The sequence below is a fragment of the Microplitis demolitor genome, chromosome 4 (genome assembly GCF_026212275.2).
Source record: "Microplitis demolitor isolate Queensland-Clemson2020A chromosome 4, iyMicDemo2.1a, whole genome shotgun sequence".
Classification (NCBI taxonomy): Eukaryota; Metazoa; Arthropoda; class Insecta; order Hymenoptera; family Braconidae; genus Microplitis; species Microplitis demolitor.
The window spans coordinates 15,045,816-15,071,394 of NC_068548.1; the positions used below are offsets into that span (position 1 = coordinate 15,045,816).

The 25,579-nt window shown below is 27.9% G+C and overlaps 1 protein-coding gene across 1 annotated transcript; it reads left to right on the forward strand.

The window, feature by feature from the left end:
* The first annotated feature begins 252 nt into the window (after positions 1-252).
* LOC103571377 (phospholipid-transporting ATPase ABCA1) lies at positions 253-23,785 on the forward strand. Its single transcript, XM_014441506.2, has 10 exons — positions 253-471; positions 2,815-3,230; positions 10,297-10,595; positions 10,675-10,833; positions 12,323-12,563; positions 12,638-12,805; positions 12,894-13,081; positions 14,518-16,444; positions 17,924-18,049; positions 18,118-23,785. The coding sequence occupies exons 2-10, from the start codon at positions 2,915-2,917 to the stop codon at positions 19,659-19,661; spliced, it is 4,968 nt and encodes a 1,655-aa protein (XP_014296992.1). The 5' UTR covers positions 253-471; positions 2,815-2,914; the 3' UTR covers positions 19,662-23,785.
* The last annotated feature ends 1,794 nt before the right edge of the window (positions 23,786-25,579 follow it).

A 25,579-nucleotide genomic window follows, 5' to 3' on the forward strand; every position in this document is an offset into this window, starting at 1 on the left:
TACATATTTAACTGACAAATATACTGCATATTTATTATGGTCAGACATTTATATTATTTATCGAAAACATCATATAATTGATTGTAAAATTGAAAATTTCTTGGGTTTTTTTTTTTTCCTAAATCACTCTAGAACATATTTTTTCTTTTTAAATTTGACATTTAAAAATTTGCGCTCGACCAAATTCGCTATTATGCTGCTCTCAAGCGGAGGAGTTTGGCAAAACGGAGCCCCATTAGGGATATATTTCAGTGTCACGCCTCACACCAGTCTCTTACTGCCTCTCGAGCCTTAATACTTATAATTAAACATAAATTTGTATATTACGGACACATACGGCTAAAACGGCATGATAGTTCTTAGATTAAAATATTTTAAATTCATCATGGCCATCCGAACAAAAGAAAATATTATAAACACGAATGAAACATATCTGCTGAGATAAGAATTACTGGCAACAAAAAACAATGAGTAAGTCACTGTTTATTACTTTTGTAAGCTACTTTCTATCAGTAGTTGTCAAAAATTTTAAACAATAATTATCTATCATTTTTAATTTCCAAGTATGCGAATTCAAATTCCAATTTTATTTTCTACCTTCGTACTAATAAGTATTTAATTTTTTTTTTATCAATTTCGATTACTAAAATTGTTTTTAATTCCTTAATGGATTGGAGTTTAATTTGTTTTATCATTAGTCGATATAAATACAATCAGCTGTTTCTATAGAAACGATATTCAAACTTTAAAGTTATGTGTTTTATTTTTTAAACTTATAAATTATAAATTGAAATAAATGAGTGAATGTTGCCGACGATTGGCAATTTTTAAAAATTTAAACAAAATTAATAAAATGTAAAGAAAATTAAAAAATTTATTTAGATAAATGAAAAATCAGTCTACTAATTTTTTTAATTTAATTATTCTAATTAACTAATTTATTTATTTATTAAAAATTTTAAAAATATTTCCTCTCTGCTACATTCATACTCTTTTAAAATAGTACAATTATTTGCTTGTAAATATTCATAACTTTTAATATGAAATTAGCCGTCTAGTAATTTTTGAATTTATTTAAAAACGATAAATCATTCAAAAAAAATTATTTAAAAAAATTGCACATATAGTTTTTTAATGTTTTACATGTGTATTTTTTTTTTAATTGATAGTTGAAAAAAAATCCGGAAGTTTTTAATTATCTGCTATGATCCTGAAGCTAATAAGTAATTAGTAATTTTCGAATTTTTTTTTGCAACAAAAATCTATAATAATTAAAAAAAGGCCATTCGGCAGCCGAAATAGAAGTAGATTTTTCATTCTTTATTTAATTATTAAAATCCGTAAGATCAATTATATTTATGCTTGTCAATTTTTAAAAACTACTTTATGCATACTTTAATGTTGAGATTTTAAAAGTGTTACACGGCAGTAATCAAAATTGGAACAGTTACATGAATTTATTAAAAAGTGGAGAAACGAATGCAACAGCTAAATTTCAATAAATAAATAGCTAATTTCCGTTGAATATAAAAAAATAGCACTGAAATATGAAGCTCATTAGATAAGCTACATAAAAATATTAACAAGATTCAACTATGATGTATTACTTGAAAGTTATTAAATGAGAAAGTCAAAAAAAATGTTTTTTTCTATTTTTCTGAAAATTTTGAAATTCTTCAAAGTATTAGAAAAAATTATCTAAAGAGTAAGCAACATAGCTTAAATTTAACCAAATCGAATGACCGTAAAGATTCAATCACCAAAAATAGATTATCTCTTTAGGATCGAAAGTTATTTAAAGATAAATCAAGAAAAGTTGAATTTTTTGAAAAATTAAAAAACCTTCAAAAGACTATAACTTCTAAAGTTTCTGGCCGATTTAGCTCATTTTCAAACTGAACCGAGCTCTTTAGCTAAAGAATATGCAAAAAAATTTCAGCAAGATCGGTATAGAATTGTGGACGCTATCGTGGGAAAACCGCGCGTTATATCGTATTTATATAAATATATAAATTTTTTCACGAATAGAATTTTTGGAACCTCCTTGACTAAAATAGATAGAAAATTTTTGTAAGTTTGCGTCATAAGGACAAACACAACAGTTAGATTTTTATAAAATCTACCAAAAAAAAAAAAATATGCACATGTAGAAAATTTAAAGAAAAACCACAGGTGTAATTCTTTCAAATTTTTTTTTCTTTTAAACACTGTCTAAAAGAAAATCTAAAAATTATTAGATGACTAACTTCAATATCAAAATTAATAGACGGCTAAATAACTTCAGGATTATAAATTATATCCGACATGTAGCCATCTATATTTTTGAACGTATTTATGTATTAGAAAATGACTGCATTCTTTCGAATATACCAATGAGTCACTAATTGCTTAATATACATTTATCTATTCCGTTTTGGATTAGACAAAAATTGTTTCCATCATAGGTAATATTAATGACAAACTTTAAACCAACGTATAAACAAATTATCTATAAAACGTCATGGATGCTTATTGTTATCGTTTAAAATAATAATCAATACATTTTATCACCTACGTTGATAACGATAGGGAAATATAAAAAAGAAAAACCTTGAATCATTATTTATACTAAACATCATCTATTATTTGATTAGTTTTTTTTACTCTACAATATTAACCGCGAGGTATCTTGTCTTGGTATTAAATTCGACGTTAACGCAAAACTATAATTTAAAAATTTGTTTTTTATTACTCTTGTCTTAAAGAAAATGTGAAATAATTTGTTAGTTTTAAAAATTTCTATAATAAGTTTTGAATAATTTATTTTTTTTCCAGCGATTTCAACATCATTTGGACTGTGAGTGATTATAATACTTTGTTGGACATTTTTTAAATACTACAATTGATACATACGAAGAAGAAAAAAAACTAAATAATGGGTGAAAAATCGAAGATTTTTTTGTTGTTACTTAAAAAAAATTTTCTAGTCCGGAAAAAACATTGGGCCCAATCTGTTATTGCCCAGATTGTAATTCCTATTGTATTATTTTTAATTGGAGAAAATATTCAGTTGATGATCGATAGTACTCCTACACGTGTCTCTCATAATACATACTATGAAATTCGAACTCAATCTCAGCTATTATCTGATGTTTCAATGTCTGGAACGTACATAAAATATACACCCCAGAACAACTTTACTGATAAACTTATGAAGTCTACAAGAGAGTGTCTTAAGTTAAAAGCTACAGGTACCGAAAAATTGCTTTTTTATAATAATCTATTTCAATAATTGGCTTCCTTTGCACGGTTTTCTATTTTTCAGTAGATTTCATAGAAATCTACTTAACTTACGGAAAGAAATCAATCAACACCAGGGTTGCAAATAGCGCATTAAATTTATCACACCAAAAACAGCACAGCTGTAATAGATTGCGCCAAGTACACGTTCAAATTGCAATAATATATTTCCTATTCTACAAAAATATATGAAATCACTAAATAATGACAAGTTAAGATATAACATTCTGCAATAAAACAGTTGATAGATCGGTTCAATTGATATAGATGTACTTAATACAAAAAAGAAATTGGTAAAAAAGACAGAAATCATTAAAATATCAAGTATTTGGAATTTTTTTTAATTAAAAAAGAAAAAAAAAAATTTTTAGAAAATATACAAATGAAAAAAAAAATTAGTTGAACGTACTTGGTGTACGTTACTAAAGCGAAATAAGTATATCATCTGATTGTAAAACATTTACAAGTTATGACATAACAAGTTTTTTGCGTTAACGCACACCAAGTACGTTCAACTAATTTTTTTTTTCATTTGTATATTTTCTAAAAAAATTTTTTTTCTTTTTTAATTAAAAAAAATTCCAAATACTTGATATTTTAATGATTTCCGTCTTTTTTACCAATTTCTTTTTTGTATTAAGTACATCTACATCAATTGAACCGATCTATCAACTGTTTTATTGCAGAATGTTATATCTTAACTTGGCATTATTTAGTGATTTCATATATTTTTGTAGAATAGGAAATATATTATTACAATTTGAACGTGTACTTGGCGCAATCTATTACAGCTGTGCTGTTTTTGGTGTGGTTTCAAATCTTTTTGTAAAGGCATTATATATATATATATATATATATATATATATATATATATATATATACAATCGAGCATTAATGAACATTAATTCGAGTTGGTTTCTCAAGCAAAGTAAGTTTTACTTATCTCAAAAAATAATTTCAAGTTCAATCATTTTTATGCCCAATGAAAGATAATGAAATTCTTTTATTATTTGCAACCGCCAAATTTAAGGTTATCAATAAATTTCGAAACTCAGAAATCGACTCGAAGTAATGTCCCCGATTGTAGGTGTATGCGATGTCAATTTTATAATTATAAGAAGGCGAACAATTATAAGCACTGCCTCAATTTTTCGCTAGATAGCACCTAGTTTAAATCGAAGACAGTGCTTGTTTATTCTTATAGGGTAAACGCCAATTTTTTAAGGCCAGTTTTTTAATCCAAGATTCTTAATCTGCGACTTAATTATTGCTAGTATACTTGTATATTTTCATATGAATGTACGAGCAATAATAATCCAATCACGTATTAATAAAATTTCGTATTGAGAAATTACCCTTGAGTAAACGTGATTATATGTATAGATCGAATTATTGATATTACATTTCGGATCAGTTTTTCAAACCAAGTTTATTATTAATCCGGGTTTAAATTATTATTACTGGCATGTCTATACATTATTAATACCAGCACTTTAATTCAAACTCGGATTAAAACGAACCCAGTTTGAAAAAACTGGTCCTTAATAAAGTCTGCTTAACAAATGCTAAGAACAAATTAATTATACATATATTCTAAAATATGTATTGATGAAAATATACACAATTCATCAAAAATTAGAGATTTATAAATTTAATAAAATTATCGAAAACGGCGCAAGCAAAAATTTAGAAATTTAAAAATGATAACCCAAATATTAAGCTCAAAGATTTTTCATGAAATTAGTAGAGAATGATGAAAGATTAATAAAGAAATAGGTAAATAACAGATATAATTTATATTTATCTATTATTAGTCAATTTAAATAAGAGAGAGGTTAAACAGACATAAGACACCGGTATAGAGACACGGTCGACTCGCGCCGCCACGTTCGCACATATGTATATATGTGTTTGAACGTGTACTTGGCGCGAGACACAACCGTGTCTCCGGATAATTGCATTAGTGTTTCAATTAAATTTTTTTCTATATTTCATAATCCAAAAACAACAAATTAAAAATGATTTTTTAATTTTTGATCCAATATCTGTGAATTAAAAATAATTTTTTAATTTTTAATCCTACATTTTTTAATTAAAAATTAAATTTCAAATTTTTAATTCGTGAAGTAGCGTTAAAATATAATGGCTTAGTTTAAGGGGATTAAAAAATTACATTCCGTTTTTTAATTTTCTATTTTCGTATCAAAAATTAAATAAAAAGTTTTAAATTCCGAACATCGGATTAGTGTTGTTTTAATTTTAAATTCTCTGTTTACACTAAAAATTATTCAAAAAATTTAATTCTTAAATGTCTCAACTATGAATAATATTTTTATTCCAAATTCTATTATATCTGACGATCAAGAGTAAGTTTAAATATATTTAAACTTGGTGAAGTAAAACAGTATTCTTTCCTGTTATAAGTGCCGTCAATTTTTTTTGTCTTGATTACTTATCTGATTGCGATTTCCCATGTCTCTGGATTAAAATTAATTTTTTAATATTTAATCTCACGTTTCTGAATTAAAATTAATTTTTCAATTCAAGTTGATGAATTAAAAATTAATTTCGTAATTTTAATCAATGTAATTTATATTACGTATTAAAAAATTAATTTTTAATTGCAAATATTCGTATTAAAGAATTCGCAACCCTGGTTGAGTCTATGTTAGCGGAGGCTAAAATCTCCTTGTCAGCAGCTGATGAAGCTGTCTTACTGCGTTTTCATAAGTGTTGAATCAACACTTATGAAAACTACTGAAAATTCATTTGTGCTAATAAGTGTTTATAAGTATTCCGACTAGTGAATCATGCAATACTATTGGAAATGATTAGTGTTTTATTAATCATTATTAATAATCCGATTAGTGAGTCTGCAGCACTCCCTAATTAAAAACTCCGATTGAATTCGATTAGAAAATTCTAATCGGGTTTAATCAGAAATTTCTTATTTCATCCAGTTTTAATAGCAAGGTTTTAATGAATCCGATTGAATGTTGACAGGAAATCGGAAAAACAAAATTATGATTTTCCGATCGAATTGGATTAAAATATTTCAATCGGAAAATAATTGAAAAAAAAATATTATTTTTCGATTAAACCTGAAATGAAATTCAATCGAAAACATGGAACGCTCCCGAGCAATTCCAGTTAAATGTTTATTTTCGAGTGAACCTGATAGAAATTCGATGGAGTTTCAATCGGATTTAATCAGAGTTTTTAATCAGTACTATTAAAAGTGATTAGTGTTAATCACGCTTTCAATAATGTTGATAAGTAGTCTGATTAGTGAGTCTACATCACTGTTGAAAGTGATGTCAGTATCCATCATATTTGATTGATAAAATTCTAAAGTTACAGTTTTATATTTGATCTCTATATTGATACAGTAAAAATTTATAAATTACTTGATCATCACAATTAATATCATTTGCATTGTTAAGATTATATATATGGGATATACTGACCAAATTTTTTATCGATCACAATGAAATTTAATATACTTATTCTTTTGGCGCTTAATATGTTTAGAAATAGGAAGTGTTAAAAATTTTTGAAATTTTTTTTTTCGATTCATTGGGATGATTCAGAATATGCTAAAACTACAACAACCAAAAAAATCCAATAAAAAAGTGCTTAGCAAATGTGTTTTTTTACATCAAAATGGTCAAAATTTCGGTTTAACGCAAATATTTAACAAGCTATAGCACATGGATAAAAAAACCTTAATAAAACTTGAAGAAAAAAAAAATAATGAATAAAATGAGCCCTTATTTAAGTTCCTGCGAGTTGTAATTTGTAAATTATTAAAATGTCAATTAATTTTCTTGTCAACTCGATATTATTTTTTATACGTCAGCTGTTTCGACGCCGAAACGTGACGATACATGACGAAACTGCGCGCGCGCTCGTTCAGGAAATTTAAAATTTGAAAAATTACTTTCAGTTTTCTAGCTAAAAGACATTTGTATATTATTTAACAAAAAAATTAAATAGTAATTAAATTTTTATACCTATAAAAAATAATTAAATGGATCAATTCTTAGCTTAAATGTTTTTAAACAATATTAAAAATGTTAAATATGTTCTTTTCCGTAATTTATTTTATTTTTTATTAAAATCGATTGTCTTATTATTATAATATCCTAAAATTATAAATAAAAGTTAGCTTATAATTAAATATATATCTCACACTTCACAGCAAAATTTTAAATATTTCCATAAAATTATTTGTTCCAACAAAAGTATTAATGTAGTATAATTTGGCATGAAAAGACGCTTGTGCGTAAGCTGAAAATAATTTATTTTGAATTACTCAAATTTAAATTACTAAAATTTCTATTGTTAGAGCATAGACAAATTAAAAAACATTACAATTAGTAACCATTATTTTTATTATTATTTTCATTCCAGTTAATGGTTACTTATATATAAGAGAGTTATAAAAATTAATAAATAAATAGTTGCAATGAAAATATATCAATATTTTTTAATTTTAAATTTTAGGATATTATAATAATAAGACAATCAATTTTAATAAAAAATAAAATAAATTACGGAAAAGAATATATTTAAAATTTTTAATATTGTTAAAAAACATTTAAGCTAAGAAATGATCCATTTAATTATTTTTTATAGGAATAAAAATTTAATTACTATTTAATTTTATTTTTCTCGTTTCTGACAATCGTTGTATTTTGCTATATTTAGTGCTATATATATATATATATATATATATATATATATATATATATATATATATATATATATATATATATATATATATATATATATATATATATATATATATATATATATATATATATATATATATATATATATATATATATATGAAATAGATAGAACGTACGGGACCGATTTGTTTCAAAGTTTAATCGAATCTGATTCTCAACAAGCTCTTTCGATTGCCGTAGAGGACGTGCTAATCGGTCGGTTTTATTCTCAAGATATCGTTGGACAAAAATTACTTTTTTTCAGCGAAATGCATGTTTTTTCACTCCAATCGTTTTTTGACCTCGCGAGGCTCAATAGTTTACTCATGATAACGTTTTCAAGCTCTGAGCTCGACAACAGCGATAAGTTTAAGGGCGGGTCCACAGAGTCAATCGTTTTGTAGATTTTTAACTTCCCGCTAAGAAAATCGATTATTTTCAAAAATTTCGGGAAATTATTGTTTTCACCCCGATTTGCGAAAATCGAAATTCCAACAGATGATGACGTTTTGAGGTTCTAGGAAGCTATTCTGACTAAATTCAAGATAATGTCCGAGTGTATGTGTGTATGTATGTACGTATGTAAATATTTTGTAACATTTGAACGGATGAACCGATTTTGATCGTTGATGTGTCATTCGACGCGGCTTGTTATTTACTATAAGCACTGAAAATTTGAGTTTAATCGTTAGGGTACGTTCGGAGACATTTCAAAAATAAAATTTTTTCAAAAATGTTTTTTTCAAACAACTTTTAATTCGCTTAATGGATTGATTCCAAAATCTAATCAGCTCTAAAACTTTGTAAGCCGCGTCAAATGCCACCTCAACCATCAAAATCGGTTCATTCGTTCAAGAGAAACCGTTAACGAAAGAATTAAAAAAATAAAATTTTTTCAGTATTTTGAAAATTTCTCAAAAACGACTCGATAAATCAATTTCAAAATTTGATCAGTTGTAACACTCAATAAAACGCGTCGATTGCCACCTTGAACGTCTCAATCGGTTTATTCGTTCGAGAGATATCGTTTGAAAAAAAATGGTAAAAAACGTTTTTTTTTTCGAAAACAAAGGTATACAAAATAAAGTATTAAATGACAAAAATGAAGCAGTGGCCACAAATGATGAACTGCTTCAAAATTGTAAAGTTTTCTTTTGAAATATTTTGAAAATTACAATTGATATTTTATATTAATATCTAAATGTTTGATTCATGCACACTTAGATTTTCAAAACTATTAATTATTTATCTTTTTTCATGAAAACATACCGCATGGAAAAAAACAGAATATTATAAATTAATAAATAATAGTAAAAAGTGGAATCTGTTATCGATAATTAGTACTATTATGTGCTTAATGCAAAGTAGTTTACTAATTTTTGCAGATTCCTAAAAACTACTATCAATTATTTCAAAACGTAAATAAATATTATTACTTTTAGGTATAATACATTACTTATTAGTGAAAGTTAGTTAATTTATAGCATAATCTATTAAAAAGTAATGATTGGTCAAATTAAGAATCGGTATCTTAGATACTGATTTTTTCAGCCAACAAATTGCAAAAGTTATTAACTTTTATTTTATAAATTCGATGTTACTGATCAATTATTAGCTTAAAATATCATTTGTTTATCATTATAAATTAATTTAAAATGTACACAAATCGAATAAGTAGTAAATAATAAAATGAAAAATTAGTATACTAGATACTGATTTTTTGTTCATAAAAATACCGAAAATTTTTAACTCTTATTTTATAAATTCTATCCCACTGACTAATAATTAATATGAAATGTTATTTATTCGTTATTATAAATTAATTTATTATATACATAAATCGAATAAGTGGTCAATAATAAAATGAAAAATTCGTATACTAGATCTTTATATATTAATATGTACGTTTCCTAATTTTTTGGTTCCTCATTTTTAAAATTTTTCTACGTTTATTTGAATAGTAAAAACTGTAGATACCAATTTATAGATTCTTTTTCATATTAAATTTAATACACGAAATTACAAATTTTGCTCTTCTACGTGTATCAAATTTGAATATAAATAATAGCCATTTTGTAATATGTATAATAATACTGGTTTGATATTATTATCGAATATACTAATTTTAAGTCGAAAATAAACTACAAACTATTAAAATTTTGAACATCATTTTTTCCGTGTACGTTCAACTCATTCGTTGTTCATACATTTTTTATTTGAATCATAAATGATATCATAATTTCCAAATGACTATTCACAAGTAATCACTGATATTTTTTTGTAGATGTCATTGGGTCAAAAGATGAGGATACTCTGATCGCCGAACTTCAACGTGATTTTTCAACATCAGAATATCCACCAGAATGTGTTGGCATTATTTTCGAATCTTCTGGAAATAGTACACTTCTAAAATATAAGCTACGAGTATCTTCATTGATGCCATCAGAGTTATTCGATTCCGAAGAAAACAGTATTCAAGCTAATTTTCAATTTTTGAAAGTACCATTGGTTCAAGTACAGATGTGTCTAGACCAATCTTATATTAATTTGACTGTACCGGAACCTAAATTCCATATTCCAGAGGTAATTTACATCTCTATTTAATTTAAGTAATGAAGAAAAATAATGACTGACTCGAAAAATTAAAAAAATTTTTTTATAGATAACAATACAACAAATGCCATATCCTCCATATATTAAAGTTGATAAAGACGCTGTTATAACTGGGGATACATTTGCAGAACTAGCTCGACTGGTATTTCTCATAATATTGTGTGTAGAAATATCATTCCCAGCAAATGAAAAATTTATTGGTATTAATGTAAGTGTAATTAAAATTCATGTTATAATTCAAACTTTATTTACTTGAGAGCATTTTCAGACAGTGCCACCCACTTTTTAAAATACGCACCGACTTTCAACTGTCGTAACCGTATTAAAATTTCATTAATTAATTAAAATTAAATTAAAACCTTAATTGAAAAAAAGACAATATCGTTGTAATTTCGTGGAGATATGAATTAAAAAAAATTTTTACTTGCTATCAATTAGGAGTTAAACGAAATTCATTGAATAGATTTTAGCCTAAAAAATTTAAAAATTCGAATTATAAAATTGACATGACTTCTGAAGGCCATTCTCAGGCAGTGTCCCCTACTTTTTTATTATATTCAATCATAATGACCTATTAAAGAGTCGCTTATGAAAATTCGTTGGCTTACAATGTTTTAAGAAGCCTCTCTAAAAATCAGCTCTATAAAAAATTTTCAAGAGGTCGCTCACGAATTTTGAAAATATCGAAAATCATCGAAATTTGAATTTTTATTTTAAATTTTTTTCTTTCTCGTGGCAACAATCGTTTATATTTGTGAAATCATGACTACGCTGAAAATATAAGCCCAAAATTTAAATATTTAAACCTCGCTCAAGAATTTTTAATGTTTCCGAGTGCTTTCTTTTGAACGTTTTCGAGCGACCCTTGCAGATTAAAAATAAAGCTTTTCGATTTTTTCATCATCAATTTGCATCACAATGAATAGAAATATCACCCGAGAAATTGAAATAATAAGTTATTTTCATACATTTTTATTTTTTAATTCAATTTTTAGGTTTTTTCGCTTATTCAAAACTTAGCAAATTTTATTGTTCAAGACTCTCCTGTATATTTTTGGTTATGCAAAAGTTATAACTTAGTGAAACGATAATAATTGAGTTATAAAAAAATACAAAAACTAATTCAAAGTATCAGTCACATATTATCAGTTAATATTCAAAATTCTTAAGCGCCGTTTAAATATTTAAAATTTGGGCTGAAATTTTCATAATAGACATGATTTTACAAATATAAACTATTGCTACCACGAGTAAGAAAAAATTTAGAAGTCAAAAATCCGAATTTCAGTCATTTTTGATATTTTCAAAATTCATGAGCGACCTCTTGAAAATTTTTTATCGAGCTGATTTTTGGAGAGGCTACTTAAAACATCGTAAGCTTATGAATTTTCATAAAAGACTTGAAAAAAAAATAGTCAGTTTTTTTGGGCCACCGTAATCTGAACATTAATTGCTAGATTTATCTTTAACTTGTTTATAATTCGGCATAAATATTTTAAACTTGAAATGCATTTTTTGAAAATTGTATTTTTTCAAGTGGCCTCTAAAAAAATTAATCACTGAATTTCGACATGGGCCCAGTCCTGTTACTTTTTTTATTCAAACTCGTATAATTTTAACTGTTACAAAGGAAATATTTAAGTTTTTATCGAATCAAAATAAAAATTTTTACAGACTGATTTTTCAAATATTTTCAGATTCTTATGTCCGTAAATGGCTTAAAAACTCGCATGAATTTGTTAAGTTGGTTAGTAAGTGGTGCAATATATAGTACAACTTATTTATTACCAATAGTTTTACTGCTAAAACATTTTATGCCACCCAAAGTAAGGCCATTTTTACTGTATGGAGATGCATTCATTGTATGGATCGCGTTGTTTATACATGCTTGTCATGTCATTACTTTTGGATACCACATTTCATCCTATTTTTGGAAACGTATGTCTGGCAACATGCCAAATTTTTTTTTTTTAATTACAAAACACATTGATTCACTTCTAATTATATTATAGCATCACACGGGATATTCGTGACTTTTATGGTCACAACTCTTATGAATATCTTGGCAATTTTCGTGCGTGGATATACAGTTGAACGAATTTTCTTGTACGCTGGAATTTTTTCTCCTAATTTCATATTGAAAAAAATTTTTGCAGAACTTACGGACTATGAAAGTAAATGTATGTATATTTAGATTGATAAATTTTAATTCAGTTGTAGTCTTTTTAGTATCATTTTCAGTAATTATTATTATTTTTTTTTTTTTAGTAACTGGTATTCATTGGTCAAATTTATTTACGACTGGTTCGAATACGGGAGCACCTGAAGGAAGTATCGGAGTCCTAATGATTTTTTCGATACTTGGCATTATTTTTCATTTTTTCATGACAATTTATGTATATAACGTCCTACCTGGAAAATATGGAATTCGGCGTAGTCCATTTTACTTTTTTCAGGTATGCAATTATTTATTTATATAAATACGGGACATTTCATGCCAAATTGTATGGTTTTTTATCTTTAGATTTTGAATTTGGTAGTTGTATACTGCTGTGCTCAGAAAAATTTTACTTACTGCATTTCTATCTTACCAATATTAATTTAATATTAGTTAAATAGAAAATCAGTAAGTGAAGTTACTGCCCTTTTCCTAAGCACGGACGTATAAAGAGAAGCTCCATACATTTTTCAAAGTTTCAAATGCTCAAACAGTACACGTAAAAAATGTATAGTTCAATTTACTACAAATGGAGTTCCATCTACTACACTGAATAATAGTATATTGGATAACTACAAGTTAAGTAACAGTTACTAGTATACTGTGATACACAACCTGTAGTACCATTTATTATAGCGAGTAGTAATAAGAACTTGCATTAAATAACCCCTGTGGTTCTTTTTACTCCACAACATACTTGAATACATTTTATCCCTAATGTATTAATTAAATATCTGTTAGTTAACGATCATTAGTTTTTATGATATTGAAAAAGTTATAAAAATAGAAATATATATCTTACATTTTTCGGACTTACAGTTTATTAAATTAAAATGATATAAAAATGAATTTATTAATGAATAACTTAAAATAATAAGGACTCAAGTTTTAAAAGCCAACTTTTTATCAATGCCTGATAAGGAAAATTTTAAAAATATATTTATAATCTATGAATTCTCGTATAAGCATAAACTTTGAATAATTAAGTATTAATTTTTATTAATAGAAAATATCAAAAACATCGTTTTAAAAGTTATAATTCCCATAAATAGCAAATACTCAATAAGCAATGATTTTAAAAATTGCGTTTATTTATAACAAATATATCACTCATTCTTAATTATATATATTATTATTTATAATATTTTATATTATTTTATAATATTATTTATAATATCAAATGCACTGACACGAGTCGAGGTTTACCCACAGAATGGAGTTAAAAAGTTGTAGGTGGAGCTGTTATTTTCTTCTTTCGGTCATTTTACCACAAATTGGAGTAGATTGTACAAGTAATATGGTATACTCCAAAAATAGTTACAGATATCAATCTATATAGAATTGTGTGGTTCTAAAAAACCACAAAATAAGTATTTCATAGTACATTGAGTAGTTGTGGAGCCTACAAATCTTTACCACATTACAGTAGTAAGCAGAACTCCTATAGTATAAAAATATCATGCACTCTGTGACCTATGTTACTATAATTGTCAATGCGGCGACCACAAAACGTAGTTCAATTTTTACTAGTCAGGTGTGGTAAATTCAACTCCAGTATTTTTTTTACGTGTACGCACAATCTGTCCAATTTAGCACGGAACGCCTTATCAAATATGTACTTATTTATTGCTCATAAATTCCTAAATGATGTAACTAATTTCTTAATATTTTCAGCAAAGAAAATCTAATAAAGTAGACATCAATGAAAATGAAATAATTTTTGAAAACATTCATGCGAACAAAAAAGAATTCGAAGTAGTACCCGAAGGTAGTCTTGAACCAGGAATAAGAATTCGAAGATTAAAGAAAATATATACAACAGATTGGTTCCGAAATACAAAAGTTTATGCACTAAAGGGTGTGTCATTAGATTTTTATAAAAGTCAAATAACTGCATTACTTGGTCACAATGGCGCTGGTAAAACTACAATGATGTCAATTTTGTCTGGACTGACCGATTTGACCGAAGGCGTTATATTTATTGACGGGAAAAATATTCTCACAAACCCAGATGTAATTAGTAGTAATATCGGTTTATGTCCTCAAGAAAATATGGTATTTCCAGACTTGAACATTCATCAGCAACTGATGTTTTTCGGTACATTGAAGGGAAAGACAAAAACAAAATTGCAGCTTGAACAAGAAATAGATTCATTATTATCCAAAGTTAATTTATCTGAAAAAAAATACGCGTTCCCTAATCAACTTTCCGGAGGTCAAAAAAGACGATTATGTCTAGCGATGGCTGTCGTTGGAGATGCCAGTGTATTAATTTTAGATGAACCGACATCTGGAATGGATGCTGAAAGTAAACGAGAAGTTTGGGATATTATACTAAAAATGCGAGGTGAGAAAACAATAATAATCAGTACCCACGACATGGAAGAAGCCGACATATTGGGGGACCGAATATCTATTATGCATTCCGGTAAAACAAAATGCTACGGGACATCGATGTTTTTAAAAAAATTGTATGGAAATGGTAACGTAGAAATAACTTTGTCTACTGAAGATTGGTTTGACGTGACAAATATTTCTCATGAAATAGGAGTTACAGTACAAGTTGTAAATCAAAACGATGGAAAAACAGTATTAATTATTCCACATATTGACAATTTACCCCAGGCATTAGATAAATTAGAATTGTCAAAAAAACAATTAGGAATAACGGGAATAAGCGTATCAATGATAACGTTGGAACAGGTATTTTTACAAGTCACTCGCGAAAATAATGATTTGGTAGACTCGAGTGATCCAATAAGATCTTTTGATAAAAATAAAGGATTTGCTTACTATGCCCAGACGTTCAAAGGGTTTTTATTTAAAAAAATAATATTTGCCCGTAAAAATCCATGGAATTTTTTGATAAGTTTGTTACTTCCATGTTTTGCAGCAGTATTAATTTTGCTAGATCATGGAGTATCTTCTGGGTCTAATAAATCAACGCCTTTAACTTTGGATAATTATTACCGTTCAACTGCACTAGTTTACACGGAAAATAATATTTTCGGCAGCAAATACAGAGACACTGTTGAGTATTTTAAAAGTACTGCGAATATAGTCTCATCAAATTTGAGTCTTACTGATAGTCTATTAAGGATCGCAACCAATGATCTGAGTACTTATCGAAATAAGTTGATAGTGTCTGCGGAATTTAATGGAACCAATGATAACATTAAAGCTAATGGTTTTTACTCGGGCAGTGCTCTTCTCAGTGTACCGATTACTATTAATTGCGTTACTAATACACTGATAAAGGCGCTTACGAACAACAGCAATTACAGAATCGAAGCATCTGCGCAATCACTTCCGGATATAGATAAATTGAAACAAGCGCCAATGCTTAATACTGATGTTACTCTTTCTATGATTGTATTTTTAGCCCCGGCGATTGCTATGTATGTTACTCAGCCTTTAACGGAATCGTTATCAGGAATAAAACAACTACAAATTATGACTGGTGCTCCGACATTGATGTATTGGGGAGCGACATTTTTATTTGACATAATACAATATATTGTTTCCGTCCTATTACTTCTAGTAACGTTTATTTCTATTGACAAAACATTGGGGACTGAGTATTATCAACTGGAAGAAATATGTAAGTTTATATTTGAATTTAATTTCTGAAATTTTTTTTCATCTTAAAAAAAATTAGCGAAATTCAAAAGGCTGTGATAAGTAATTTGAGTTAAAAAGTCGTGTCCAATTAAAGTAGTTGTCGGGTGATGGACATAGTGTCAGAAAGTTCGAAAATTTTTATACCTATTAAGAGTATTAAGATACAATTACCATTAAAATTTGAAGTTGCAAGCAATAAGAAGTATGCGTTTCAAGTCGCGTTTGTGATTCTACACGGAGAAGAAAATATAGTAAATTTTACTAAAAAGTATGAGAATAATTACTAAATTTGGATGGTAATGTTGAAAAGCGTATGATTTATATGAAAAATTCATAAATAGATAAGCATATTTTTCAAGTCGTTTAGTAATTTTTCATATACCGGTTATGGAAAATCTCCTATATTGCATATTCATTTTTAGTTATATTTAGTAAATTTTACTATCCCTGTTTAGTAAATTTTACTATCCCGTTTAGTGAATTTTACTATATTAGAATGGAAAAGAATAAAATTAAATTTTTATGAGTTTTTAACTTTTTATTATTATTGCCATCATTTTAATTATTATTGTTATTTATGTCATCTGTATTGGTGTTGGTGTCGATTTTTGTTTTTTTAAAAAATCACTTGTTTCAATCGAGATTCGAACCCTGATCTCCCGCGCGCGTCCTTTCCTATGTCTAATTGCCCGATGTCTTCTTTGGACAAAAATTTCAGAACTTGTAATACATATTTGCATATGCTATCCCCATCAACTTTTAATTTTATCTATACATAGTAGAATTTACTATACAGATAGTAAAAAAATATAATCGTGTTAGCAAAAAAAAACATTGCGTATAGTAATTTTTAATATTTTGTATAGTAACAAATCCTATATTGTATTAGAAAATTTACTTTCTTAAATTTGTATTTATTAATAGTACTTATAGTAAAATTTACTATACAAATAGTAAAAATTATAATCGTCTTAGCAAAAAATACATTATGCATAGTAATTTTGAATATCTTATGTAATTATTACTAACTAGTAAATTTTACTAATCGTTTAGTAATAATTACAATACAGAATGTATTTGTTCATATTTGTTAGTAAATTTTACTATAGTATTGTAATTTTTACTATACTTTTTTCTCCGTGTAATAAAAAAACTAACAGTCAGAAACTTATGAAAAACTAACATACGCACATACACGCATCCATATACTCAGACATCATTTTGAAATTAGTCAGAATAGCTTCTTAGAACCTCAAAACGTCAAGATCTAATAAAAATTTGATTTTCGAAAATCGAACCGAAAACAATAACTTCATTTTTTTTTTTAAATTTTTAATAATAATAATATTAAACATCATTTTTATAACTTTATGTTTTTTTTGCGAAAATTCAAGTTAAAACTTTTTATATATAATATTTTTAAAAATTAATGTATATATAAATGTATTAATTTTTTTAGTGATTTTCATTGGGTTGCTAATTTTGTTTGGAATAAGCGTTCTACCCTTCGTTTATCTCACAAGTTTTTTGAAAAAAACATTAAATTCAACAATTATTGCTTTATGCGTCGCACCATTAGTATTAAGTAAGTAGTTAAAAATTTTTATAGTATTAAATAAGAAAAAGTATTAATAATAATAAACTTAATTTCAGCTGCAATTGAATTGATTTTATTCGCTTTTTCAATGGAATTGAAACACGACGCGTTCAAGATTTTCCGTAAAATTCAAAGTAATCTATTCTTGCTTATTCCTCACGTGAGTTTCATTTACGGACATCTTTCATTCCACAATGCTTTGGTTCAAAATGCACGATGCCGACGAATGCCTAATAAATTATTAGAAGTATCTTGTATAAGTGGTATGGATCCATGTTGTGGCATGGATTGTTTTAACGGTGTATGTAAGAAACCTTTATCTTACTTCGATGAATTACATGATATCCTCCCCAGCCTTCGTAAAAGTATGATATATCTTAGCTGTTTACCAATAATTTTCTTCACGATCATTTCGTTGCTAGAATTGAAATTATTCGCTGAATTGTTAGCAATTTGCAGAAGACGAAAAGTAGATAAAAATATTGTTGGAATAGACGAAATGGTGTTGAAGGAAAAATTCATCGTTAACGACGAAATTTCAAGGCTTGTGAAAAACGTTGAAAATAATTTATACCAAAGTGAGAACATATTTCTCGTTCAAGAATTAGAAAAATATTACGGTAGATTCCATGCTGTTAAAGGAATTACTTTTAGAGTTAGAGAAGGTGAATGTTTCGGTCTGCTCGGAGTTAATGGAGCAGGAAAAAGTACGACATTCCGGATGTTAACAGGCGATTCAATCCAAAGTAACGGCACAATGTATTTAAAAGATAGCAACATTTCAACTGACCGCGTAAAATATCTTATGCAGATGGGCTATTGCCCACAGCAAGACGCGCTGATTGATACTTTCAATTCATGGGACCACTTGAATCTATTTGCTAGACTCCGAGGAATACCAGATTCCCAAATTGACTTGACTGTACAGAAGTGGATTTCAAAGCTTAATTTAACAGCTTGTGCTATTCAGCCTAGTGGAACTTACAGCGGAGGGAATAAACGTCGGTTAAATATCGCAATCGCACTTATCGGTAACCCTCCGCTTGTGCTGATGGACGAACCGACAACGGGTGTAGATCCAGCAGCCAGAAGATCTTTGTGGAATACACTCAAGGCATGCCAAAGTAGTGGGCAGTCGATAATTCTAACATCGCACAGCATGGAAGAATGTGAAGTCCTTTGCAACCGCTTAGTAATTATGGTAGGAGGGCAATTAGTTTGTGTCGGAGCTAGTCAAGAGTTGAAACAACGATTTGGAGCTGGTTATAATATTCATATAAAACTTTCGCCAGATCACAATAACTCACATATTGATCTAATAAAAATTAAGATTGAGTCCAATTTTGCCTGCAAGCTTACCGATGAAAACACGGGATTTATCGGTTATCACATAACCGACCCGAAGGTAACCTGGACTGCTATGTACACAGTAATGAATGAATTGAAGAATGATTTTAACTGCATTGAAGACTTTGTTGTACTATCCTCAACATTAGAACAATTATTTATACAATTTGCTCGGGCACCTACTGAAACTACCCAATTAAGCGGTGTTGTAACGGAATCATGGAAAATACAAACGAATGAATCAGGGCTTTAATAGTGTCTTACACATCTTGTGGAATCGGTATTATACTCTAGATTTGTGACATGCAAACGAGCGAAACTAATGTTGCCAACATACGAGAGCATAATTCTTGATGCCACTAGATGTATTCAATAATTTATGTGATGTGCACGAAAAAAACGCCGTTTAATTTTTGAAGTTAGGGTCAACATAGCATAATTCTTTCGATTACAGTAAATTACGGTAACTACCGTAGGTCGAATCCGCCAATTTTTTATAGAATTTAAGTGACGTATTGTTTTACGCATGCGTGTGCGGATAAATTAAATGCGCATGTACAGTATAAAGATTTTGGTTATGTTAATAAGGCAGCTGAATTAAGTAACGTCATAAAAGGAGGAAATAATAGATTCGTTAATAATTTAAATCATTGAGTATAGATATGAGTTAAGGTAGTTTCAGCATGAAATCACTTTTCTACAAATTCGGCTGAAATTTTTTTCACAAGTTTAGAATAGCTTTATTTATAAATTCCTAAAATTTCATAATTTTTGACCGTTTAGATCGCGAGATATTTGAAGGCAAAGTTCGCGATTTCGAGGGTCATGCCCCATTTAAAGAATACAAAATGTCCGGTCCCTCCAACAATTTTTTATTATATTAAAAAATTCTCTCGACAGAATTGGAAAAAAAAGTAGGATAGTGTTGAAAAATGTTTTTAGAATAAGTTAAAAAAATAAAAGTAGCATCTCACCGTTTTGTTATCGAGATATAATAATTTAAAAAAATAATTTTCGATCCATTTCCAACCTGCTCGCTTAATAAATTATAGTGATCTGGCAACGCCGTGCGCAACGCTCTCTGAAATAGTGTAGAATAAAAAGCGGGAAATTTAAATCTTTCACGGTTTTAATAAAATTCAGCTGCGTAACTAAATTATTAAAATCACTATTTAAATTAGTTATAAATAAAAAAACGATTAAATAAATAAATAAATATGATACTTTTTTAAAAGACAATTTTTCAGATAAATTTTCGTTTTTTATAAATTGACCTTTGTGCCGTAATTGCTTGGGCATCATTTAATTAAATAATAGGTATTATTATTAGAAAGCGCAATACTATTTGTGTATACTGAGATCATAAACAAAAATACATAAACAGTCAGAGCAACGTTGTCAGATCATTGAAACTAACAATATGTAATTGTATGTGTGAACGTTTGTGTGCCGAGGCTTCTAAATTTTTGTCTATAGTAAATACTCTGACTATAGTATACCACGTTGGAACTACCTTAATATAAAAATTAGTGATTTAATATAGATTAAGTGACACTTTCGACCAATCAGAAATGATTATATTTTATTATAAAATTTTATGAGACTGACTTTAGCAAGCTAGCGGCGTATTCTTCGGGCATAAGTTACCTAAAATTAATTTTCCATGAGAATGATTAGAATTCATAATTTTAAAATCAACTGTTTTGTAAATGCTGTTTAACTTATTGAGCACTTAAGAAAAGATAGTTAGTAATTTGTGAGATTTTATTCTTATATTTTTTATTTATTTCATCCTATAAGTGCACAGTGAGTATATAGATCAATTAATGCAATTATTATGAAATAATACACGGTACAATTATTGTCACAAAGTTGACTCTACATTAGAACGTGATCAAAATGGAACTAAAAATATATATAACAAAACAATACTTAATCGATTGAAATCAAAGCCTGAACATATTAATCATTAATTTAAATTATGATTCTATATTTAGTTAAAAATTTAAACAATATAGTGAATTTTTTTATTTTATTTTATTTTTTTTTTTTTTTTAATTAAATTCGAATGTTGCAGTATATTTTGTTATTATTGTTTTACCAGTTCGTTTAATTAAAGATTACTTTTATAATTTAATAATCTAACCAAAATTAAACATATTCTTCATTGTATTGACAAATGTATGCTATAAATAGGGACCGTGCATGCAATATAGAGGCAGCACTACTGCCGAAGTTCGTGCTCTGTAATAAATTTTTTGAAATAATCGGGAAAAACATGCGTAATGAATATTAAAGGAAAATTTTGAAAAATGGAAAAAATAATAAAAAAATATGGGTTTAGGCCTGTTGTTGAAAATTGTGTTAATGGTCCAAATGTATTTAAATCAGACCGCGTATTTAATGTCATATAGATAGTAGATTTAAATGGCCAAGTGGTAATCTGTAAGGCTTTTTTTTCCACAGGACACTAAGTGTGCTCTTTGGAAAACTATAAAATTTAAGAGATAAATCAAATGCACGTTTTCAACTTGAGGTATTTGTACATTTTCGGATGCAACAAACTTTTTTTTTATGAAACTATGAAAATAGCAGATCCGAGTTACGATAAATAACCTATTTCGCCGCGAATTGCCGCATTTTACGGTAACTTGTGGTAAATTATGGTAGAATAAGGCAAATCGAGGTAAAATACCACATGAACAACGCAAATTTACAGTGGATTATTATACTTTTATCGCAAAATACCGTATTCCACCGTAATTTACGGTAATTTAGATCCGCTATAGTAAATAATAAATCCACAGTAGTGTGGCCCAAAAAAACCGACTATTTTTTTTTTCGAGTCTCTTATGAATATTTGTTGGTTTACGATGCTTTAAGAAGCCTCTCCAAAAATCAGCTTAATAAAAAATTTTCAAGAGGTCGCTCACGAATTTTGAAAATATCAAAAATGTATTTTTATTTCAAATTTTTTTCTTTCTCGTGGCAGCAATAGATTATATTTGTGAAATCATGAATACGCTGAAAATATAAGCCCAAAATTTAAATATTTAAACCTCGCTCAAGAATTTTTAATGTTTCCGAGTGCTGTCTTTTGAACGTTTTCGAGCGACCTTTGAATATTGATAATAAAGCTTCTTGATTTTTTCATCATCAGTTAGTATCACAATGAATGGAAATATAACCCGAGAAACTGAAATAATGTTATTTACATACTTTTTTATTTTTTAATTTAATTTTTAGGTTTTTTCGCTTATTCAAAACTTACCAAATTTTATTGTATAAGACTGTCCTGTATATTTTTGATTATGCAAAAGTTATATTTTAGTGACATTGCAATAATTGAGTTATAAAAAAATACAAAAACTAATTCAAAGTATTAGTCATATATTATTAGTTAATATTCAAAATTCTTAAGCGCCGTTCAAATATTTAAATTTTGGGCTGAAATTTTCAGCCTGGACATGATTTCGTAAATATAAACTTTTGCTGCTCCAAGAAAGAAAAATTTAGAAGTAAAAAATCCGAATTTCAATCATTTTTGATATTTTCAAAATTCATGAGCGACCTCTTGAAAATTTTTTATCGAGCTGATTTTTGGAGAGGCTTCTTAAAACATCGTAAGCCGATAAATTTACACAAGAGACTCGAAAAAAAAAAATAGTCGGCTTTTTTGGGCCACCCTAATGCACAGTATAAAAGCTTGGTAATCCTTATTAAAAAAAATAATTGAAAACGATTAGAAAAAAAAAATTTAATCATACTTTTTAATGGTTTCGAATACTTTTGAATTGCCCTTCTTATGGGAATTTAACATTGCAAATCGTTTCGAATTGTTTTTTTTTAATCAGGGAAATATTCCCGATTACTAAATACTTTTATCACTAGTTAGCGTTCGATTCATCATGCACGGTCCCTAAAAGATTACGTTGTCTTTGCTTGTAAAAAACATGAGGTCTGTTCTTCGAATATTAGTTTTATAATCGCATATCGCGAACAGTATTTTTATGAATTTGTATTATATTATCTAACTATTAATTGTAACATAATTGAGTTAAAATCAATTTTTTTATGCGTCAAAATTAAGGAATAAAGACTTGATAGTGATATGGTATTTAAAATTAATTTAGTAAAATATTATATATACAGTTTTTGAACTGTAAATTTCATAGATCAACGACTTTTTACGACCAATTTTATAATTTTATTTTAACTTACATTGTTCGGTAATTAATTGTAAAATTATATGACACTGAAGCACATGTAATATGCATGTTTTAATTAGAAGAAATTAATATTTTACATTATAATGAAGAAACATTTTTCAAAATATATTAATATTTTTATAAATTTTCAGAATTGTATTTACAAAGACATACACTAATTCACTGCATAAAAAATGTAAATTATGTATGAAACATTTATAATTAAATATTGTAAATGTTCTATTGTTTGTTAACAAATATAAAGTGGAATTTAATATGATGCTTTGTTATGATCAAATAAATTAACAGCTTATTTTAAACTTATAAGTGAACTTAATATTTTACAGGTTGGATTTTTTTTAAATATTCTAATGTCATTACTATCAATCAATGAATATACGTACATGGAAAAAATTCATAGCAATGGTTACTATTCTGCACAGCAATTGACGAAAAATATTGGAAAGTATACAGTTTAACATGACTGATTCATATTAGAACAGAAGTGAGCCATTGCTTAACTCTTAAATTACTGTTATTTTTCAAACAGTAACCAACCAGTGTTGTGCTACGCCGTACATGAAACATATAGTCCAAGATCTCAGAGCCGCCAGACGTTACTTATTTTCTGAGTAATAAAATATGTCGTATAGATTAGTATTAGTATTAGTATATAAGGTATATACTGTGAAGGTATAACGGCTAGCTTGGGCCGGCGGCAAATTTACAGGTAAGGGAGAGGTGCTGCAGTTGTAACAAAAAATTTTATTTTTTCGATTCCATTTGTTTTTTTTTTTTAAGATAGTAAAAAAAAAAGTTTAAAAAAGTTTTTCCGCGTATTTTCAACAATTCTCAATATTTTAATATCGGAACAAGATTAATAACTAAAACTTTGATCTAATCAATAATTTACTATTTTTAACAAGTTAAAAAAAGAATAATAATAATTTTTAGTTTTTTATTGAGTGTTACAACTGCCCCTTGTTACAACTGCAGCACCTCTCCTACCGGGTGCTATAAGTACATAAAAACATTAGTCTCTAATGTCAAGAATAGTAAAGACACATATTAATTAAGTAACAGTTCATGTCAGAATAGGACTGAATACTAATCTGGATGTTAATGCAATTTACGAGATCTAAGTAACTATGAATAACCATTCCGATCGCTGTATACATAATAAGTGTTTGCATTCTATACAGCAACAACAGCTGGGCTGAGAGGTTTGTATACTCTTCTGAACGGCGACTATTTTAACAGTAAACAGTCATATGTTTCATGTAGCATAATACTGGTTGGTTACTATTTAAAAAGTATTAGTACATGTTAAGCAATGACTCCTTCCTGTTCTAATATGAATCAGTCATGTTGAAATGTATTTTTTCCTATATTTACCGTCGATTACCGCGCAGAATAGTAATCAGTAATATAAACCGTTTTCTACCCCAAAGGGAGGAAAACGATTATTTCAGGTCTTGCCAAAGGCTTGACCTGTCGGAGATTACCTACCCTATCTTTCGCTCATACTCATCCAAAGTTGCTCTCTTTTGGCCCCTCTTTAGGCCTGATTGGAGGGGGTCCTTACCCTTTCCACCCTCAATCTGCTGGTGCCGGGTAGCACGCGTCGTCAAGACTCGTGAATCCTCAGTACCTACTCCGAAAAGCCGGCAAGGACTTGCTCAGGTCAAGCCTTTGGCAAGACCTGAAATAATCGTTTTCCTCCCTTTGGGGTAGAAAACGGTTTATATTTCAGTTCTGTGCCTTTGGCTTGACCTGTCGGAGAGATGTTTGGCTTCTGCCGGCACCACTAACAGCGTACTGTGACCTGAAAATCACTTAATCTACCCTAACTACTTGTAAACAAGAAACTGTATAATATAAACGACTTTTATTTATTTATTATTTCTTAAAAGCATTCAAACAAATGATCATAATTTATTTAAACTTGAATATATTCAAACAT